The sequence below is a fragment of the Somniosus microcephalus genome, chromosome 1, assembly GCF_052327205.1.
Source record: "Somniosus microcephalus isolate GS21.2 chromosome 1, FLI_Smic_1.0, whole genome shotgun sequence".
NCBI classification, from domain to species: Eukaryota; Metazoa; Chordata; class Chondrichthyes; order Squaliformes; family Somniosidae; genus Somniosus; species Somniosus microcephalus.
This window is the reverse complement of record NC_140987.1, coordinates 180,011,226-180,034,048: the sequence shown is the minus strand read 5'-3', so window position 1 is coordinate 180,034,048 and position 22,823 is coordinate 180,011,226. Positions and strand designations below refer to the sequence as shown.

Genomic DNA, 22,823 nt, shown 5'->3' with positions numbered 1-22,823 from the left:
CATCAGATCAAAGACACTGAGATGAAACAGTCACTCTTAAGGCGGAGACCTCAGGCGTTGATGAAATGCATGTAACACATATTCGAAAGCACTGACTTTACAGCAAAATAAATATGCTATACAGTGAAATTCTGCTTATTCTATAGTGAAAATGCCCATATTGTATAGAGACAGATTACATAGCTGTAGCTTCCCCAAGGGCTTGTGAGTAAGTGCTCCCCATGGTGCGATACTAAGCTACACAGAGGAAATCTGTTCTGAGTCAGATGATCTCAGCAATTGAGGAGCTCCAGCAGGCCACAATATTCCTGGGCAAGGGAGGGAGAAAATCAGCCAGCCACAGTGACCTGTGTTTGAAAGTGCCCAGGGGCAGACCTGGAAATCAGCTGTAGCCATAATGGTCCACAAACCAGGCAAAGATTCTAGTCTAGACCCAAGCAACGAACAGCCTATTGGCCTATTAATCTGCCTAAGAAAGCTGCTGGAGAGAGTCAAGTCATACCGCCTCCAAATTCACCTCGAGGACATTGACTTCTTCAACTCAAGCCTAGCAGGGTTCAGGAGAGGAAAAGGTGCCAGTGACATCTTGCTTCGACCATCAGAGCACATCCTCTGAGCCTTTAACAAGAAAGAGAGAATAGTGGCGATGTTCCTGGATGTGGAAAAGGCGTTTGAAAAGTTTTGGTACAATGGACAGTGGTCCACCATCTCGCCAGCTCAACAGCCCACTGAGCTGATTCAATGGATATCGAATTTCCAGGCAGAGGGCACAATTGTGTCAGAGTGAACACAATAATCTCCATTGGGTTTTGCCCAATGGCAGGCACTCCCCAGGGCTCGGATGTAAGATGAGGGCAGGATCAGGCTCCGCTATGATGCCCTCCATGCTCAAATAGCATACAAACAATCACCAACTAGACTCACACGTAAAGAATGGCCACTTAGCTGAGGTACAGGTTGAGCGTCCAAAATCCGGAGTTCCTGAATCCGGAGTGTCCCGGAATCCCGACTCCGGGATGATTGGTGGCAGGGTCGTCCGGAATCCGTGAAATGTTCCTGAATCCGGACACCCTGTCAAACTGCAACCTGGGCCCAGGCATTTCCGGACTCGGAACGTGTTTCTGATGTCCGAAGTCCTGAAACGCACGAGTCCAGGTTGCAATATTTCCGGACTTCGGACATCAGAAACATGTTCCGAAGTCCAGAAAAACACGAAAACCGGCTTGGCCTCGGTCCCGAGGTTGCCGGATTCGGACGCTCAGCCTGTACTAAGGCCTGTGGAACTGTTACCGAGCAAGCGTTATCGATTTCAGGTGAGACGGAGGTACATTAGAAAAAATATATATAACTCTATTAGCACAGGAAACTAGAACTGTGCAAACACAGGAAACAACAGCTGTAATAACACAGGAAACAATAAATGTACTAACAGAGGCTGAAACGTGTATACATGTGAAAAACATGTTATTGGAGTGACACCATGGGAGTTCTTTAGAAAAACAAATTTATTCCATTGCAGGAGGTGCATAGAGATCCTCACCAGTCTCCCTGCCTGTATATCATCTCACACAATGTCGCCCACCACCATGTCCTGGTATGCCAGCTTTTTGTCCTGCTGCATACTCACTCCTCTTTGGATTGCAAAGTTTTCCAGCACGCAGCAGACGACAATGATTGTGCAGCCTTTGACTGGACTGTTGGGCAGATAATGCCTGAACGATCCAAACAACGACAGTGTTGTTTCAGCATCCTCAGCACGCCAAAGAAATCTGAGTGGTGGCCTGAACCTGGATGCATCTATGCCCTTCTGCTGTCTAGGGCTTTCAAATGGGGGCTCTCACCCATGGCTGCCAAGGGTAGCCCAACAACCACTTATTTATTCTCTCGGCACCATCATACAAGGCAAGCATCATGGATTGCCGTATGATCAGAGTATCAGTGCTGCTTTCCTGATGGTGGGCATTAACCTGAAGGGTCGCGTTTCTGTCGTCTGAAACCACCTGCACATTTATGGGGTATGCATTCCAAAACTGGACATACCGCCGGTCAGGTACGTAAGATTGGGGTCCCAACTTTCTGACCCATGTCCATTACCAGCAAGGCTCTGTTTTGCCAGCATATTTTACCAGCTTTAAGGAAAAACACAGGGGCTGAAAATCTATGGCTTACGCTAGCATCAGTACCATCCAGCGCTGACCTTGCCAGACTCTGTAGACTCAGTGGGAAGGCATGTTATTGCCATGGAACATGTCATGTGCAAGCACCACTTCAGGCTCCACTTTGGCACCTGCCTGCCCATGGCAGCTGCAAAATCCAGCACCCATCTACCTTGGGGGGAAGGAGGGCGGGTGCTGCAGTTTCTTTTTTGACAGTGGAAACACAAGACACCATCTTTATACACATTCAGGGAGATAGCCCACATAAAATAATAAATGGTCACCATAGTTACAATGAAAGGAATTGAATTTGTAGTTTGGTTGTTTCATTTATGAATTAAAAATGATCTGTGTCTTCAAAGTGATAAGAAACCTGGATCACGTAGGTGTAAAACGATAATTTCATTTGGATTGTGAGCTCACAATTGTATGACACATGCACAAATTTAACAAATTGTAAATGAGACTAAAGATTAAGGCTCGGAAATTCCGATACCGCTGGAAAACATCAACTTTGTGCTACCTGCTAATTATCATGATTGTAGCACACAGCCTAGTGCTGAACATACTGCTGACAGGCTGTGCGCTCAGCAGGAGGCTAAAGCTTTACTTAAAGCTAGCCTGCTCCTCTTAAAGGCAGTCTGCAGCTCTTAAAGGTGAGCTGCCTTCTGCTGATCAAAAATGCTAAAAGTGCTTCAGCACTAACAAAATTGACTCAACAGACCAGGGAAAGGGCACCAAGGGTCTTGGATGCAGCACTTGAGCATTGTGCAGGAGGTCAACACTGGAAGAGAGGTCCTCTATCCACAAGGGGCCAGGAGGTGCTCCAGAAAGAAGGATGTGGGACCAGATCACCGAGGTGGTCACTGCCAGCAGTGTCATCCCCCAGGACCTTGCTCCAGTGCCCAAAGCAGTTTCATGACCTCAGACGAGTGGTCAAGGTCAGTGAATGCATCTTCAAAAGCTATCTCCTACCAATTACACCACTAGCCTCACACACTGCTCAATGCACGACCCCCCCCCAATCACTCACCTACTAAACACGAGGCACAGCTCACATTCCTAGCTTCACTTCACCCCCTTGGAGGAGACAGTGCTGGCCATTGTAGGCAGGGGCATGGCTGAGCCCTTGGCCAGCGGCGGGGCAGAAAGAATACAAGATGCTGGTATCCTCCTTCTCACATTCCACTTCCCCCTCATCCTACAATCTCTTCTGATACACAAGCTGCACATGGTGTAACTATGCACCTCTTGCTTTACCTCTCCCCTCGACACAACCCTTCCTCATTTCAGACACCCAAGAAATCCATCCTGCCCAGCCTGGCCTGCTGAGTTTTTCCAGCATTTTCTGTTGTTATTTCTGCCCAGCCAATGGTTGACCAAGAAGAGGAAAAGGAGCGTGAAGAAGAAAAAACACCGTCACTCAATTTCACACTCCCAGCCACCAGCTCCCCAAGGTTGTCCTGCAAGTCCATCTGTAGGACAAATGTTGAAAGGGGAAATTGGGGTTATGGTCACTGGTACCGCAGGCGGATGACACAATCTCGGCTATCCCGGCCAGAAAGGAGCTGTCTGGGTTGCCTTCTTCCTTATGCTTCCTCCTCTTCTGCTTTTCCTCCTCTTCCTCCTCCCTCTGCGAACAGCTTGTCCCTTTGCTGCCTCTACTGCATCTCCATGTGACGCTGCAGCCCTAGGAGGAGCCCCCAGGAATGGGAGCAAGTGGTGTTCTCAGAGGCCTTCCTTTAAGAGCCAAAGCCTTGCAAATGTCCAGCAGCACTCCTTGCAATCTCTGCACACTTTAACAACTTTTTCAATGTATTGCACCAAGCCACTACTTCAATAAAATGTAAAGAAACCAGTACAAAAGCAAAAAGCTAAAGTTACCTGAAAGTTGTGTGTGTCTCTTTAAGAAGCACTGGCAGTGGCTCAGTTGTAGTGCTGCTCCATTCCTCCACGCGTGGTTTGGAGAAGGCGTTATTAAAAGCGGCGGCGTCCAAAATCCCAGATTGTGTGTCAATTCAGGCGTTGCACACCGATTGACATCACACTCTGGATCATTTAAACATGCAAAGTGAGTGCAGGCAACGGCAGCACAACCAACCTGCCCAAAAATGGCAGCCACTGCGGTTCTGCGCCGGAAGCGAGCAGAAACGGGGCAGCCGCCATTTTTTCTTCCAAACGGGCCTTAATGTCCGACGTTAATGGCTCCAATTTCCCAGCTTAAATGTTTTCTTTGCTGACAGAATAGTGGAGTAGGTTCTCTGAAAAAGCAGTTCGTTCTGTGGCAAAAAGCAACTGGACAAATATACTTTTGAACTGGATTGAAGTTCATAAGGCAAAGGGTATTATGGCCATTGACATGTGTGGAATATGATGGTTCCTATTCATGGGCATGTCTCTCAGAAGATTGAGTGGTTTGCGTAGAGTTCATCAGAAGGCAAATTGTATACGGTCAGTAAAAGTGCCGATTTGGTGGACTGAGCAGCTTTGCTCTGATGCCAAGCACACCGCACCATACATATTAATATATTGCATTGGTAACAGTGTAGTGCGCACAATGGCCCAGATTTTGCGGTGACAATGATGGTAAACTGTCAGCATTCGCCGTCATTACCCCTCTGAAACTCACCGTAACTTCAGGATTTATCGCATGCACAGATAAACACGAGAATCCTGAAGTTGTGGTCAGTAATTCACTGCTCCAACACAGGCTGCGCTGTGGAACTCCCCAGAGTCGGCAATCAGTGAAATCAGCTGAACTGATGAAAACTTAGGCTTTTTCGATGTAATATCGCTGTTAAACACCCCATTAAAAGTTAAGCCTTTTTTGAAATAGGTGTAACTGGGGTTTTAATGGTGTATTGACTGCTGAACAACCATTCTGGCCCTGAAAAACAAATCTTATATTTGTGGAATGTCAAATTTCTCCACATGATAGAAAATTACTAGATTTTTAACAATAAAAAATATATTTTTTAGTCTTTTTAAAGTTTGTTTATGATATTTTGGCTTCTATCCTAACTCCATGTGTATGTCCCAACCTTTATTTTGCTCTTTGTAAACATTTTAAAAAGTGAATTGAATCAGTGCTTTTTATTTCCTGGTTTTCTGTCTGTGAGAATTGTTCAATGTGATTGGCTGCTTCGACAGCCTGATAACATTACTAATACAATAGCAAAATACTGCGGATGCTGGAAATCTGAAATAACAACAGAAAGTGCTGGAAAGACTCAGCAGGCCAGGCAGCATCCGTGGAGAGAGAAACAGAGTTAACGTTTCAGGTCTGGCTCAACGTAAGCTTGAGGAACAGCACCTCATCTTTCAATTAGGCACTTTACAGCCTTCTGGATTCAACATTGAGTTCAACAATTTCAGACTATAACCCCTGCCCCCATTTTTCAGGATGTTTATGATTCTGCCATCCCCATTTGTAACCTGCCTCCTACCCAGGCACAGAATGTTTCTTCGGTTCCTTCCTCCCCTCCCCCTTTCCCTGCCTCTGCACCTGCTTAAATAAAACCTGTTACATCTCTAACTTTTTCCAGTTCTGATGAAGGGTCACAGACCTGAAACGTTAACTCTGTTTCTCTCTCCATGGATGCTGCCTGGCCTGCTGAGTGCTTCCAGCATTTTCTGGTGTTATTTGATGACATCACTGCTGCTCTATACGAGGAGTTCCCTTTTGACAGTGCTACAATCAATTTAACGTTGAGAACCCTAAAGTTTTCACCACAGAGAGCGCGAGATCTTTGTGGGCAGCTTTCTTCGAGGTCAGCCCACTAATTACTACCCACCAAAACAATTGCAGATGCTTCTGTATATATTAAACAAGTGTCTTTGTACCAAAAAGACAGCAAGTACTCTTTAATCTCAGCCTCCAGACAATGACAATACAAATTAGAGGGCAAACGTGTCACCATCATTAACTTACCTATGAACTGGTTGGCGTACGAGGCACTGAGACCAAACTGCCTTTCCAGATACTTTCCCAGAAAAGCAGCGAACCCACTGATAGCTGCGACCTCCATGCAGGCGGACAGCACAACGCAGGTGAAAACCGGGTTCATCAACAGCTGTTTAGTTACTTGTGGAATTGCTGGAAAAAAAATTGTTAATTAAGTACAAGAAATAAAATGAGCAAAGTTTATTTTTGAAAAACATAGCTTCAAGCCCAGTTAAATTACATTGTAAAACTGCGAGCAGCAGATGGCGCCAGAACACAAAGAATTTCCATTGAGCGCCACGAGAGAATTTTTTTGCTCTAATGCAAGAATCAGTTTCCCTTGTGATCATGAATTTAGACTGAGGTGGAAAGGAGAATAATTTACTGAGGCTCAATGAATTCTGTAAGAGGTGGCTTAAGGATCACTCTAACCTCACAGTGCTCACTAATTCAGCACTACCTTGGAAATAAAGCAAAAAGTGCTTTGTGGCCAAAAATGTCACTAAGACAGCCAGAACTTTTCCAGAACATTCCTAGCACATTACTCATTCACTGTTTAAGGTCAAATGCGCTTTTAATTTGATTGATATTTGTGGAATAGTAGCATTCTTGAAATTTCAAAATCAAGACTTAGCAGTAATGATAACAAGTCTAGCAAGTCCTGTCGCCAATTACAATTCCTCTCTGCTGTTTAGAATTACTTTATAAGCTTTACCATGGATATACCATGTTTATATTGGGTACTGTCACTAAAGTTTGCTACAGGCTAAATATCACATTTAAAATTTGCAGTTGGGATTACTAACCTACCAATCTGCTTTAAGGGAAAGTCCCTGGAAATGGTGTCACACGGGAGCAGACACCATGTCCAGCACGCCATGTTACAAAACATTAATGTTTCACCATGACAGTGTGCTGCTGGGTCATCCATCCCAATCACCTACAACCACAAAAATTAATGGCAGGTGTGTTCAAGAATCTTTTTCCAGAATGCCACTTGTAAATTAAAATTTATCGCTTGCAATTGAAACGGCTACAAACTGTGGGGTGCGTTTTCAGGGAATTCACTCCTGGTGAGAAGTCTTGTTGGACGGAGTGCAGGTCAGAGATTCAGGTGCAGAGAATCAGCATGCCCAATTTGTGGCTCTGCCGATTTCCTAATGGCTTCGAAAGAGCTATACCGGCTGGCATTGGGTAAAATGCATTGCTGAGCCTTCCCATGGCCTGAAAAAAATGGCAGCCAACAGTGCCAGAGGTGGCCATTTATGCTGGTTCTCTTGTGTTACACACTTTCAGAGGTGCCTGGGAGAGTCATCTATTCTTGTTGGTGTCTGTACCTTTGGAAGGAGCAGAACCTCCTCATTTACTTTATGGCACTGCAGTGGAAGTTGCCACGAACAGTCAAGACTACTACAAAATCAATTCTGTAATATAAATGTGCCATCAAAGCCAGAAAAAAAAAACCCACCAGTTTGGAAGCAGCACCAGTGTTTATCTCTCCATTTATCTCCACATTTATTCTATTTATCTGTGCTTTCTTGCTTTGTATGACAATTGGTGCCCTGTTGCTGTTTTTCCTCACAGGCCAATTATCTTTTACACCAAACATCTATCTTATTTCTTTTGGTTAATGTCTAGGTAACAAATTTGGATACAGTAAAGTCTAAAGAAACAGGTGTATTCATAGCGAGTAATCTTAAAGGGACAGTTCGTCAAGGTAAAGTGATCATCAAGTCCCTAAAGAGCGAGAAATTTTACCTCATTCATAAAGTGAAAAGAGCGAGATGTTGGTGCTATTGCATTGCTAATTGTGACTGTAGCTAAATGTTTATTTTATTATTGTTGCTTTAAAATCTAAGATAAAATGATTTGAAAAGTTTTACTCTGCAGCAGATATAGCACCAGCTGCCGTACTAATATTCCACTGTGACTGACACGCTGGCACAGCTGCTACCTTGTTTAGGGTAGGCTGTTGCCAGGAGCTGACCCTGACCAAAGACTCCGACACTCAAGCAATAATACACTTTAATCATTTCCCGCTCTGGATCCAGTCTCTTATATAAATAGCACAGCTGAGAAAGAAATTGTGAAGATTTAAACAGGTCTGATCATTTATATATAAAATACCACCCCTAAGGTACTAGAGGGAGAATATTAGGTGAACAACTGTCTTTTTCTTTTCTTGCCCTTGGCGGTTCTTACATCCGTAATTTTTTTTATATTTGTTCCTGGGATGTGGGCGTCGCTGGCAAGGCCAGCATTTATTGCCCATCCCTAATTGCCTTTGAGAAGGTGGTGGTGAGTTGCCTTCTTGAACCGCTGCAGTCTGTGTGGTGAAGGTACTCCCACAGTGCTGTTAGGGAGGGAGTTCCAGCATTTTGACCCAGCGACGATGAAGGAACGGCGATATATTTCCAAATCAGGATAGTGTGTGACTTGGAGGGGAACTTGGAGGTGGTGGTGTTCCCATGCACCTTGTCCTTCTAGGTGGTAGAGTTTGTGGGTTTGGGAGGTGCTGTCGAAGAAGCCTTGGCGAGTTGCTGCAGTGCATCTTGTACACACTGCAGCCTGGGTGCGCCAGTGGTGGAGGGAGTGAATGTTTAATGTGGTAGATGGGGTGCCAATCAAGCAGGCTGCTTTGTCCTGGATGGTGTCAAGCTTCTCAAGTGTTGTTGGAGCTGCACTCATCCAGGCAAGTGGAGAGTATTCCATCACACTCCTTACTTGTGCCTAGTCGATGGTGGAAAGGCTTTGGGGAGTCAGGAGGTGAAACACTCGCCGCAGAATACCTAGCCTCTGACCTGCTCTTGTAGCCACAGTATTTATGCGGCTGGTCCAGTTAAGTTTCTGGTCAATGGTGACCCTCAGGATGTTGATGGTGGGGGATTCAGTGATGGTAATGCTGTTGAATGTCAAGGGGACATCTCAATTATGATTCATTTGAGTTTTGTCAGAATGTGAGAAAATATTCAATATAGGAGATTTAAGGAGTATTTTGTTACTTTTTTAATTATTCACCACCAAGGTGTAATTATAATCTGATTTCTGATACCTCAATTCTTAGTACTGTTGAATACATTATATTTTTTGTTGGGATGGATGCTACAACATCAAAATGACTTGAAATGATCTGCACTTTGTTATAAACTTCAGCTCTTCCAAAACCCTGCTGCCCGCATCCTAACTTCCACCAAGTCCTGTACACCCGTCACCCCTGTCATGCCTCACCCCCCCCAGCGTTGTAACCTCCTAGGGTCCTACATCTCTCCGAGAACTCTGCATTCCTCCAAGTTTTGCCTCTTGTGCCTCCCCCATTTCCTTTGCCTCACCATTGGAGGCCGTGCCTTCGGCCGTCTACGTACTAAGCTCTGGAATTCCCTCCCTAAACTTCTCCGCCTCTCTAACTCTCCTCCTTTAAGACACTTCTTAACACCAACCCATTGGCTAAACTTGTATTCACCCATCCTAAAGTATCCTTCTTTGGCTCGGTGTCAATTTTTTTCTGATTACGCTCCTGTGAAGCACCTCGAGATGTTTTGCTATGTTAAAGCCACTATATAAATGAAAGTCGTCATTGCTATTCTTAAAATTGCAGCTTGTAACTTTGTTTGCTGGTCATCATATTTGCTCCATTGTCTGAAGAAAGCCAGCACAGGCAGTGAGAAAAAAAGCACATCAGTAGCATCTATAGTGGGGTAAGCCAGTCAGCTAACTAGTGACCACAAAAGATAGTGGCCTCTATTGTTGACAGTAACATTACATTGCCATCAGGTACAGCTGTTTCTGGAGGCAGCAGTGAAAACTACCTCCAAGCTTAGCGCCTCAGGAAATAGCAATCCTGTCATCAAAGTCAGGGCTCCCATCGGCAGTAGCTCTGTTCATTTAGTTTTCTACTTGTCAGGCCCTCTGTTACTGAAACATGTTTGCTCATTATTCAACATTGAAGGGATGAAGCTACTCTCCATAATGTTTTTGTTTAAAGACTGGTGAGCATTCTTGGAACTCTGCTAAATATGTTCAAAAGATTTCTAATTATGTTAGTTTAAATCCAAGCAGTGCAGCTATGCATATTTTATTGTCACTGTTAATCAATATATTTCATAACTGCAGCCCACGATAAGAATATAATTAACTGAAGACTTCAGAAATGAATATTAATATTTATTAGGCATTAGTAAGTAAAGAATTCACCTTTGATAAACAGTGGCTGAGCATAGTAAATAAATAGGCAGGCATTTCACTGGAGTGATAGATAAAGCCTGGTGCCAAAGTGAAGCAGGAGCACTTTGGAAGGTTTCACTGCATCCTTACTTGTTCACAAGTGGTTCAGCCATCCTCATGTGAAGACACCCAAACTAAGGGGAAGATTCCCTCTGTATGTTGTACAACAAGACCTTAAATACGTTAATAAAGAACTATTCTATTACACTGAGCTAACAAAGGAAATTTCCCATAATTATGACTTTATCACAATGCAAATCCTCCTTTTATGTGAAAATACTTCCAGTTTAAAAAAAGGCAAAATGAACCTTGAGTTGCTTTCCTCTTAATGAAATCCAAACAATTCAATCAAGTTTGCACCTATCCTGTGTTTATTGAATACATATTTGCGCATATTTTACGCAAGAATCAGCTTAATGTTATCAGATCTCTCCATGAACACTTCCTATTTAAAGAAATATATTTATACAGATATAAGATGCACACCCTGTGTTATGGTGCCTGGCCCATATCAAAAAAATGTCTGCACAACAGTTTTAACAGACAAAACAGAAAATTGTTTCTTTTTAAAACTTGCCCATCAATGTTGTTATTAGAAAATGAAAAGCCAAGATATGCTTTTTCTGTTAGGAACGTGGTCACATGCTTACCAGCGGAATGTTTCTGCATTGGCCTTCCAGGAAAGAGAAAAGGGTTTGCAATGAATAGCTTCTCTGAAGTGGCTTGACAGCTCAAGCAGTCGGCACTTAAAAGGTCAAGGGTCTTTGGACTGCCTACCACTCAAAACTTGTTAGCCTTAATGGAGATATTTTTCTTCGTTTTTGGGTAGTTTGTTTGACACATGGAAGCAAGACAAGATCCATTTCTAAGGATGGGAGGTTAACCAAACTATGATTGTCTTCTGCTGGATATGTGGCTATTGCAGATCATTTACAGAATGGGATTGACAGGATGATGAAGATGGCCATAGCCCAGAATATTATGCCCTCCCAGCTAAAGGAAGATAATGCAAAATGCCATGTGGCATCATCTGGGTAAAAAATGGCAAGGTCAGTTCATGAAATACAGGAAACTCTCGATTTACCGGCACCCAAACAACCGGAAATCTCGGTTAACCGGCAACATTCAGGAGTAGGTTCAGTTAAGTTTTTCTTCATATTAGTGGCCGTTTCTTGATTCTTGGCTGTGAAATCGGGGGTTCCTGCACTTGTTGCTAAGCAACAGGGGCGCTTGGATTTGTTGCTGTGTACGGAGCTCTCGTACCTTTTAACTATAACTCTCTGTAATCCGGACTTTTTGATAAACCGGCACCACGTCGGTCCCGCCGGTGCCGGATATAAAAGAGCTTCCTGTAGTAGGACATGCAATTCTTATTTTTTTTAAATCTGCAGGAATATTTAAATAAACATTGAGGACTCATCCAAAGGTGGGGTGGGGAGCAGTTTTGGAAATAGAGATCTAAAAGGCCAAAAAATAATGCAAAGTATACTTATTGGGGACATCTGTACTGTGCATTACTATCGCTGTCAAATTTTATGTACCCAGAGGTAGATCCATGTCAATGGTGCATTGTGCATCTTAGTCCTTCACTTTTGTTTCTGAATTTTAAAAATGTGGAATGGTTTAAAAGTTTTGTTGTGTATTTTGAATATTTTTTAATGGCTGTAACTGTTGAAAAGCCTGGTGATATTCACTGGCTAGGCTCACACTTGGTGAATGGCCAAATGGGTGAGGTACAGAAAGCTGCCAGTGCTACTGGAACTACTTCACCAGGAGTTACTGCCTTCGCAAGGAGGGAGGTAAGGGGGGCGGCCAGCGGGGGGGGAGATTAAAAAAAAAAAATTTTGTACTTAGTTGTTTAGCTCACAGGAACAGGAGTGGACCATTCAGCCCCTCGAGCCTGTTGCACCATTCAAGTCGATCATGGCTGATCTGTACCTCAACTCCAATTAGCTGCATTTGCTCCATAATCCCTTGATATCCTTACCCAGCAAAATTCTCAGTCTTGAAAATTTCAATTTGAACCAGCTTCCACAGCCTTTTGGCAGGAGAGAGTATAGGATTTCTGTTAAGTCCGTGAATGATTGAGACACGGACTAGCAGGAGAGAAACAAACAAGTCTTTACTGGTGAAAGGCATAAACGAAACTAACCAACAGAGGCTCTCTAGCGCCTTTTATGCAGGGGTGGTCACTGCCGGTACTGCAGTCTGAGACCAGTTATTCTCTTAAAGGTACATACACAACAATTCCTCCCCTTTTAGATAAACAGTACATAACATTCATTTAACAACTAAATGATAATGAATTATAATCACAATTACTGTTGCTAGATACATTGGTTAAGTTTAAGCAATTATAAGTTCAGTCTTTGAGGAGGCTTCCTGATTCTGTCTGGATAATGCCTCTTTGGAGTATCAGATTCTTCTGGCAATGTTGAGTCGGAATCAATGTCGTTGTTTGGTTCATCTGCTTCCAATATTACCGGTTATGCGGTAGCTGCAATTGGAACGTCGATTTCATTACCAGGTGTATCAGATCGTGGTGTGGAGTTGACGTTTTCCAGTGACTCTAGAATCTGGTCAGCATGGCGTCTTACAATGCTCTCCCCAACGTCCACGGTATACATGAGAGGTCCTTGTCGTGTACAAATCGTTCCTGGCTGCCATTTCTCAGTGCAGTAGTCCCGGGCCAAAACTGGTTGACCAATCTTAAAACTCCTGGTCGGCCTTTCATTCATATTCTGAAACTGCCTGTTCTCCACATCTCTTCGGACGTTTGGCTTAACCAAATCCAAGCGGCATCGTAGTCTTCGATTGAAGAACATCATGGCTGGAGTTTGGTTGGTAACCGCATGTGTCGCATTCCGGTAGGCAAACAAGAAGTTGTCCACCTTGTGTTGTAGGGGTATATCTTCATTACACATTGCCTTGATAGCCTTCTTGAATGTTTGGACAAACCTCTCGGCCAATCCATTAGTGGCTGGATGATATGGGGCAGATGTGTAATGCTTAACACCATTGTTCTTTAAGAACCTCCGGAACTCTTCAGACACAAACTGTGGTCCATTGTCAGAGCAAATCTGTTCAGGCAGCCCATTCCTGGCGAATATGGTTCGTAAAACTGCGATAGTTTTTTCCGTGGTGGTTGAGGACATTTTTATTACCTCTGGCCACTTTGAATGTGCATCCACCGCAATTAAAAACATCGAGTCCATGAAGGGACCAGCAAAATCAATGTGCACCCTTTGCCATGGAGATGAGGGCCACTCCCATGGATGCAGAGGAGCTTGTGGTGGGGCGTTTTGGACCTTCTGGCATCCTGCACAGCTCTTGGTCATCTCTTCGATTTCTCTATCGATTCCCGGCCACCACACAAACGCTCTGGCTAAGCTCTTCATTTTTACCCCACCCAGATGACCCTCATGAAGCTCATTGAGCACTCTATCCATCAACTTAGGTGGAATTACTACTCTGGATCCACACATCAAGGTTCCTCTGCACACTGACAGCTGTTCTCTTCTTGGTGAAAATGATGGCAGCAGTGGTTCGTCATGTGCTGGCCATCCCTTCACCATTAAATCATAGACCCGTGATAGTGTCGGTCATTCCGTGTTTCCTTTTCTATGTTTGCATTTGTCACAGGGAGACATTCGACTATTGTCGAGTGGAATAACTCCATTGGATCCACTGCAAGGTCTTCTTCTTCCACCGTCGGCAACGGTAGACGTGACAATCCATCAGCATTTCCATGCTGTTTAGTTCCCCTGTACTCGAAGTCATATTGGTGTGCCCCTAGGAAAAGGGGCCATCTCTGCAGTCGTTGTGTTGTCATTGTCGGTACGCCCTTCTGAGGGTTGAAAATGGAGGCAAGAGGTTGATGATCGGTTAGTAGAGTAAATTTTTGACCGTGCAGGTAGTGATTGAACTTCTTCACCCCCCCACACTAGGCTGAGGGCTTCTCTGTCAATCTGGGCATAGTTATGCTCGGCAGAAGTTAACGAGCGTGACGCAAAAGCTATCGGCCTCTCCAAACCATCAAGGAATTTATGTGACAGTACCGCCCCATGCCGTAGGGAGACGCATCACACGCCAGCCTGATTGGCAGTGCTGGGTTGTAGTGAGCCAATACTTCCTTCGAAGTGATTAAGACCTTACTCTTCTGAAAAGCACGTTTACAATCATCGCTCCATTTCCATGCTACCCCCGTTCGTAGCAGGGCGTTCAGTGGATGCAGAATTGTCGACAAATTTGGCAAAAACTTATGATAGTAATTCACCAACCCGAGGAATGACCCCAGTTCCGACACATTTTCAGGCGCTGGGACCTTAACAACCGCTTCAATTTTGTCAGGGGACTTATGTAACCCCTCTTCATCAATCACGTGGCCACAATACGATATCTGTTTCTTAAAAAATTCGCACTTGGGGCGATTGGCTCGCAGCCCATGTTCCCGTAGTCTAGTGAGCACCTGTTCTAGGTTGTTAAGGTGTTCACTGTCATCTTCACCTGTTACAAGGATGTCGTCCAAGTAACACTGAGTCCCCGGAATCCCTTGCAGGACTTGTTCCATCGCTCTTTGCCATATCGCCGGAGCTGATGCTATTCCGAATACCAATCGATGATACTGGTAAAGACCTTTGTGAGTGTTTATCGTGAGATACTTCCTGGAGGACTCTTCAACCTCCATCTGCAAATATGCTTGTGCTAGGTCAATTTTTGTAAAACGCTTCCCTCCAGACAATGAGGCGAAGATGTCTTCTATCCTTGGAAGAGGATATTGTACTGTGTGAAGGACAGGGTTCACCGTCACCTTGAAATCCCCACAGATGCGAATCTTCCTTGGCTCTCCGGACTTATTGCTTAACGTTTTCTTCATGACAGGAACGATGGGTGTCGCCCACTCGCTCCAGTCGACCTTAGACAACACGCCCGCCTTCTCCAGATTCTCCAGCTCTGCCTCGACGGCTGGACGAATTGCATATGGTACCGGTCTCGCTTTGAAAAACTTGGGAACTGCATTCTCTTCTATTTTTAACGAGGCGGTTAAGCCTTTAAGCGTGCCCAGTTCTTGTTGAAATACCTCTTTGGCGTTAGCTAAGATTGTTGACAATCGTCCAGGAGTGACGTCTTCATCTTTTTTACCGTCCACCGTCATTGCATGAATGGAATGCCAATCTAAGTTTATCTTCCTGATCCATTCCCGTCCCAATAACGCTGGTCGACCATTTGGCAGTATGTAGAGATACAATTTCCGTATTTTCTTGCCATTGTATTCGACAGGCACCCTTATTTTTCCTCTGGGGTATACTTTTTGCCCCGTATACATCGTCAAGACGATGGATGTCTCTCTCAAGGGTATGTGTGAAAATAGCCGCTCATAGTCTCGTTGATTCATGATGGTTAGCGCTGATCCTGTATCCAATTCCATTTTAACTTGGGACCCTGCTATCGTGAGGGTGACCCAAATGGTTCGGTGATCCTCTTTTGTGATTACATTGTGAAGTTTGAGACAGCTTAATCTCCTGTTCTCGGATTCACTATCGCTCATCTGGTCTTCGGAACTACTGTCCGTCATCTTTTGTACTTTCTTGTACGGTTCCTTAGTAGCCTTTTTGTTGTCGCTGGTCTTCTTCCCAGACCTACAAACTCGTGCAATGTGTCCAATCTTCCCGCATTGTCTGCATATTTTGTCTTTGGACCAGCAGTCCTTCTGGTCATGGTTAGTTCTGCCGCAGCGATAACATTTTGCAAATCCCCGTGTCATTTCGTGGGTGCCGTATTCCTGTGGTTTTTGTTGAATTTCTGCAGCTCCCCTGGCTGCTGCTTCATACGATACTGCCACGCTGAAAGCCTTATCTAGTGTCAGCTCTTTTTCTGCGAGTAACTTCTTCTGTGTTCCTTCACTCAGGAGTCCACAGACAAATTTGTCCCGTAGGGTATCTGCCAGTCCTGCTCCGAACTGGCAGTGCTTTGATAGCTTGCGTAGTTCCGTAAGATACTCAGCATTGCTCTCATCTTTGTGCTGAGTTCTCCTGTGGAATTTAAATCTTTCTGCTATCAACAGCGGTGCAGGGTTTAAGTGCTCCTGTAGAACAGCAACAATTTCGTTAAAACTCTTCGCCTTCGGTTTGGCTGGAGTAATCATATCCCGCAATAGGCCGTACGTTCTAGCGCCCATTACGTTTAGCAATATTGATGCCTTTTTCCCCTCCGCTATTTCATTTGCCTCGAAATATACCTCGACTCTTTCCACATACGTGGTCCAGTCCTCTAATGTATTATCAAAAGCAGTGATACAGCCAGTCTTTGGCATCTTGCAAATCTAAAATGGCGCCTCCCGCGCTTTGCCTTCTTCTCCGATTTAACAAAATGGCGCCTCCCGCGCTTTTCCTTCTTCCCCGCTGTTGTTAGCGCTGCTTTCCACGGTTTCTTGCGCGTATTCGTTTTCCTTTGTTATTTTCCCGTCGTGGAGCGGACCCTCTGGAACACTTCCCTCCCTCTCCTGAGGTCCGAACGCTGCCCAGCTTCGAAACACCGGCCGCGCCCTGTATGCTCCACCCTCTCTCTCTCTCCTTGCTTCCCGACTCGCTGCCCAGCCCTGTTGCAGCCCAGGAAGGATCAGAACACTACCTGCCACCAGCCCGATTAGCTGGGAAACCACGGACCGAGGAACCCAGCCTGGCTCTGGACAGTCTCTCCTGCAAGTTTTGAAATCGATGATTGACAGTCGACGCCCGTTTCTCGAGTTTCAATGGCCTATTTTTTTATTTATTTTTTCTTCTTTCTTCTGGCTCCGACCTTCAACACGTCATCGGAACTGCTGCTGAGTTGCAGGTAAGTTCGTTTCTAACTCGTCGCCAGTGTTAAGTCCGTGAATGATTGAGACACGGACTAGCAGGAGAGAAACAAACAAGTCTTTACTGGTGAAAGGCATAAACGAAACTAACCAACAGAGGCTCTCTAGCGCCTTTTATACAGAGGTGGTCACTGCCGGTACTGCAGTCTGAGACCAGTTATTCTCTTAAAGGTACATACACAACAATTTCCACAGCCCTTTGTTTGAAAAAGTGCTTCCTGATTTCACTCCGAAATAGCCGAGCTCTAATTTTAAGATTATGCTCCCTTGTTCGGGATTTCCCCACCAGAGGAATTTGTTTCTCTGTATCCACCCCATTGACTCCCTTTATCATTTTCAACACCACAATTAGATCACCCCTCAACCTTCTAAACTCAAGGGAATACAAACCAGGTTTATGCAACCTGTCTTCATAACTTAACCCTTTAAAGCTTCACACAGTCATAGCTGTTTGCTGACTGCAGAAGTAAACTGAGCATTCAGAGCTGTAACCATCTGATGAGGGAGCATTATTTGTTGTACTGGACATTTTATTTCAACGCAGTGGTAGAACAGGCTTTCAAAGTAGTAGGTGTGGCATTTGCTTCCCTTCTTTTTCAAAACTTTTAGTGCTCAATGAGTCGTTTGATAGATCCTGGAAGACAGGGATTCTCATCACTGATGCGCAGAAGATCAAATCACCTGACGTCAATGCTTTTTGACTACAACTGTCAGACATCAGATAGCTTCTAGCCAGTGGTAATAAAACTCCTGCCTACCATCTGCTCTGGTGAGGATCACACAACCATTATGTCTGCAAACAGGTGTGGGATTGTTTACACAATGGGAGTACAATTGGAATCATTCCAGAAATGGCCTGGTGATACCGCACAGTCTGTTAATACGTCTTTGCAGGTTTAAAGTGTAACTGACTGATAGCGACTGAAATCATAATTTAAGGAGCGGTACAAGAAACACTTTGGATTGTCAGAACATGAAAAATAGTCAAAGCAGCTTCTTGGAAGATTTGATGAGTAATTGGGAAAGCTCTATTCAAAAATCTGTGACAGAGGTCAGAAAAGGAAATGATTCAGAGGTGATCGATGCCTTATTTTAATTTCTCGTGAACTGCAAACTCTTAAAAAGGAGTTAAATATGTTGGCCAAATTGCTAACCAGGAAGTCATCTAGGAGCAACTACAAACCACTGGCTATATGTTATCCTGGAGACTTAGAGCTGCATTCACATCAACATGGTCCTCAATGTGGCACTATAAGCCCAGTACAGATTGAATATATGCTGTTTTTTTTGTGTTGGCAGCAGCAAGAGCTCCAAAAAGCATTAGTTCCACATTGGTGTGCAGATGCTTGTTGCAGTACATCAATTTCTGTGAGCCTTCCTTGAAATATTCCTTTAACCAGGGCTGTTAGTACATGTTGTGGCCTTATCACTAAGCACATCTTGTCTAGCCTCTGTGTACTCAGCAAAACCCCCTCTAAGTCCATTTTCACGAAACAGTAATTCCTAGCAGTATCCTATCATTACACTACCTAATATAGAAACACTATCAAAGTTTCCCTCCAAGTCGTATTGAGCTCATATGATCGGTATATTGTACATAATAATAGCATAAGGGCAGATTTTCTGTGATGTCCTTGATAAGGGTGGAATGCTATGGTTCAGGCATGCACATGCCAAGTCCAACAAATCCTCCAGGATGGGCCCTAATTAGATATTCAGTGCAAGCTCCCAGTGTCCAATCTGGGTGCTGATTCAGGGCAGAGCATTTGATAATGGCATGGCTATTTGTAAAGCTGCTGAACCTTTTAGCGGAAAGGGATGTTTTGGATGACAAAAGATTTAGAACAGTTACTCTATTTTGTCTATTGATATCATAGAGCAGCATGAAGGCAAAAGCCCCAAGTTTATGATGCAGCAGTTGATGTGTCGATGCAAGACGTAGGTGAAAGAAGGGCTACCCATTTGGCATTCTAGGGAACAACCTACAAAGGACAGCACACCAGAGTCCCAGCAGAAAGTGGTCTCCACCACCCAGGGGCAGTGGTACACAATTCAGAAGTTTTTGGGGCCACAGGAAGCCAGTTATGGTTAGTCTACTCACCATGCTATATACCAAGTAGATGGACAAATTATGCATATCACCAAATGTTTCCTTACACTCCATTACACATTAACTGCCTTACAGGACTTTGCATGCTTACCATGCATGGTCAAATGTCACCCACAAGACCCACCTCCTTTGTTCCCCTTGCAAAGTATGCCTGCATGAAGTAGGCATACATGCATGGCAGGATGACATCCTGGCAAATGTGATGCCCACAATTCCAACCAATTGCAGAACAGCTATGACAAAATGGATCTTCAACCCTCAGACGGATTGGCCTGCCTTCTTGATAGAGTGGCACGATGCCGCTCCCAAACTCCTGGGCAGGTGTCCAGGGAGGTGGGGCTGGTGGGTGACATTTGGTCATGCAAGGTAAGCATTCAAAGTCTTGTCAGTGCAGCTGCCTCTTCCCCCTTTTTGAAAGTGGTCACTCTCCCTGGGATTTAGGATGGGGTCGAAGCAGCAACATAATAATAATAAATGGAACTTATTCAGGAAAATATGTATTTAGAGGGCAGAGATTCGGGCTGAGACATGGGGCGGTTGTGTACCTGGGCTGGGATGGTGCCAGGGCAGGGGGGGGCACGAATTCAGTCTGGGGCACAAGGAGGGTACAGACTTGGGCTTTAAAGTCTCAGGGGACAGAGGTAAAGTTGTGGGAGCAGTGGGCTGGCCTCACACTGCCCTGCTGCTGCCCCCCAACCCAGCCCCACCCTCCCCTCCCGCTGTGCCCATGGGCTCTCACTCGCCAGATGGCTGCCGTTCCTATCTTATTCGCACCGGACACCTCCATTTTCCGTCAGGCCTTCTCCAGCTATACAAGGGAGATCCTGCTCCCGCCACCAGGTGCGGCCACTGCTGACCCTGTGGAGGATGGACACCAACACGCACCCTGCCTCCTTCTCCTCACGGGTTGGCCTACTCCCGCCAGTTCCACCAGTCCCCTCAGAACATGGTGGTCGCCATCGGTGAGGGTTATGTCAGCCTGCTGAGTTCTTCCTCCTACCCTCTCCCCCAGAGCTCTCCCAAAGCCAAGGCTGGACACACAAGGGAAAAACAGAGGGAATGCACTATTCACAACTGCCATCCATCACCAAATCAAAGAGTAGCTGAGGCATTTCTCCGCTGGTCTTTTTTTCATACCGATTAATCCAACTACCAAGGCTCATCCAACGTAACTCCCCCAATTAACACGTGTTAAAAGAAATTAATCTCCAAAAAAGTTAAAGCATCAATCGCAGACGTTAACTGTGATTAACTGACAGCCCTAGCTATTAGTAATATTTAAAGTATTCTAAACTGTTACCACAACTGCTCAGCCTCTTAACCATGCCTCTATAAGGCACTACTTGTTTAACAGAAGAAAATGTGTTTACAAGGTGTTCACCTCTCAGATATTCTGTACATGTTGCTTCACTGGTTTGTTTGCATTCTTTCTTCTTATTGTCCTCCGTGGCTAGCTTTGACTGGTCTTTGTGGCCTTTACTCGGGAGCATGGGCTGCTGGGAGCTTTTGCTCAATGAGTTGTGTTTTTTTGGCATGGCCTGAGGAAATCCAAACATAAATAGAGACGAGAAGAACAGAAGTCCAGCACAAAGAAGGAAGCCAGCCCACCAAGCACCAATCCACTGAGGATCATCTGGGGTGATGTCCAATTTTGCTGAAAGAAAAAGGAAAAATTATATTAAGTCCAAGAGATTACTCCAGCAAATGAGCATAATTTTAAGAACATGGCTGTTGTATGCATAATGGATAAAGTCAGCTCCTTTGAGGACCATAATGGAAAGGGATGGAAAACATCAAATCTACAGCTGCAACAAATATTTCAGGGCTATTCCATCAATCGCTCTTTGTTAAGTATGTGTATTGTATTGAACAATTAACACAAAGACTTAAACGTATAACTCAAACAGGTCTTTACTGGTTGGAGGTAGGGACTGCACGTAGGTCTTTACTTCATGCCCACAGGCGGGAACTGAGGGGAGATCAGTACCCACAGTACTATTTATACCCCTATGGCCAGGAGTGGTACTGCGTATCACTACGCCCTACAAGTAGTGCAGTCCTGTCCATAGGTTCAAAGTAGCACACATATTACATACACAACATTCCTCCCTTCTTAGCTTTACAGTCATCTCCCCATTTAACATAACGTAATAACATATATACATATATAACTTCAGGTTTACATAACAGAATAACATAGATACATAGATAACTTCATGTCAAAACAGATCACAGATTCAGTCTCTGCGGAAAACAGTTCACAGATTCAATCTCTGTGATGTAGTCGGTTCACGTTGCTGGAGTGACTCATTCAATAGTCCTTCCATGGATTTAACAGTTTGAACTTCCGAACTGAATTGGCTCCGTTCGGAGGGACTACGTGTGTGATCTGGTAGAGGTAATAATGGTTCAGATGGGTCATCTTCTGTTTCGACTTTTCCTTTTCTGCTTCTTGGAGACTCTCTGGGCTCCACTGTCAGCTGCCAGCTGCATGCGCAGTTCCTCCTTCTCTTCCTCCTTTTTCCGTAGTAGAGCCACCTTCTCCCGATGTTCCGTGGACTTTCGGTGCTCCTCCATGATTTCTGTATGGTAGGAGTCGAAGTTACAAGTTGGGCAGGACAGGATATAGTAATATTCGGTGTCGTCCTGATCTAGGCCAGCGAGAGGGTCTTCTATTTCCTCCATACCCAGCTGGGCGTTAGCCAGCTTTTGTTCCAAGTCCAGACATCTTTCCTGAAGAGACTTCTTCATGCGTACCTCTTCATCCAGCTTTTTCTGGGCTTTCAGCAAGTCGTTTACTAATGACCTCATTTGAGATTTTACTACTTCAACTTCTTTTGGAGATTGATTGATCGGACTATTCAATCCCTCTACCGGAGCAGCTGTTTCAGCGGTCTGTTGTTCTACGTTGACGTGAGTCAGCGTACTTTTGGCATCCAAGGGCTGCTCTGTTGCAGTCATCTCAGTCTGTGTTGCCACCTCAGCTCTTCCAATAACCTTTGAGAGCTCCGAACCCCTTTCGTTTGAATATTGAAGTTCGTGTTCAAGTTTTTCCCATTTCAGAGTCCTGTCCTTCAGCATATGCAGGAGTTGGCTGACCGTTAACTCCTCTGACATCAGACGTTTTGTGTGCTCCTGCTCCATTTTCTCCATCAGCTGCTTCTGTTGTCTTTCCAGATTCTCCAACTCTATATCAAAGAACTCTTTCGTTGCATTCAACTCTTGCTCAAAACGGCGAAGCATTTGTTCTAATTGCTGTTGTAGTTTGAAATGGAGTTGAGTTCGAGCCCGGTGTCCCTCAGAAATGGGCACATCAGTAGACTTGCCAGACTCAGAATCCACAGTTAAACTATGTTGTTGTTGCTCAGTGGAATTCTGTGCTGAAACTTTGTCTTTTGCACCTGAGTTGGGCTTACCATCATCCGTTCCAGAGTCTGGGCCGACTATCTTCACCGAGTTCTCACTCGTTATTGTTTGTAGGAAATGCCAGTCCATATTCATTTTCCTAATCCACTCCCGTCCTAGTAGTGGAGGACC

At 44.7% G+C, this 22,823-nt stretch overlaps 1 protein-coding gene across 2 annotated transcripts in view; it reads right to left on the bottom strand.

The window, feature by feature from the left end:
* LOC147124488 (solute carrier organic anion transporter family member 3A1-like) overlaps nt 1-22,823 on the bottom strand; it is a 503,248-nt gene that overhangs the window by 107,742 nt on the left and 372,683 nt on the right. For both annotated transcript variants that reach the window (XM_085987799.1, XM_085987789.1), the window contains exons 4-5: nt 20,668-20,940; nt 6,088-6,252 (exon numbers count right to left, since the gene is read on the bottom strand). In XM_085987799.1, coding sequence (XP_085843925.1) covers nt 6,088-6,252; nt 20,668-20,940 — 438 coding nt within the window. The remainder of the gene's footprint in view (nt 1-6,087; nt 6,253-20,667; nt 20,941-22,823) is intronic.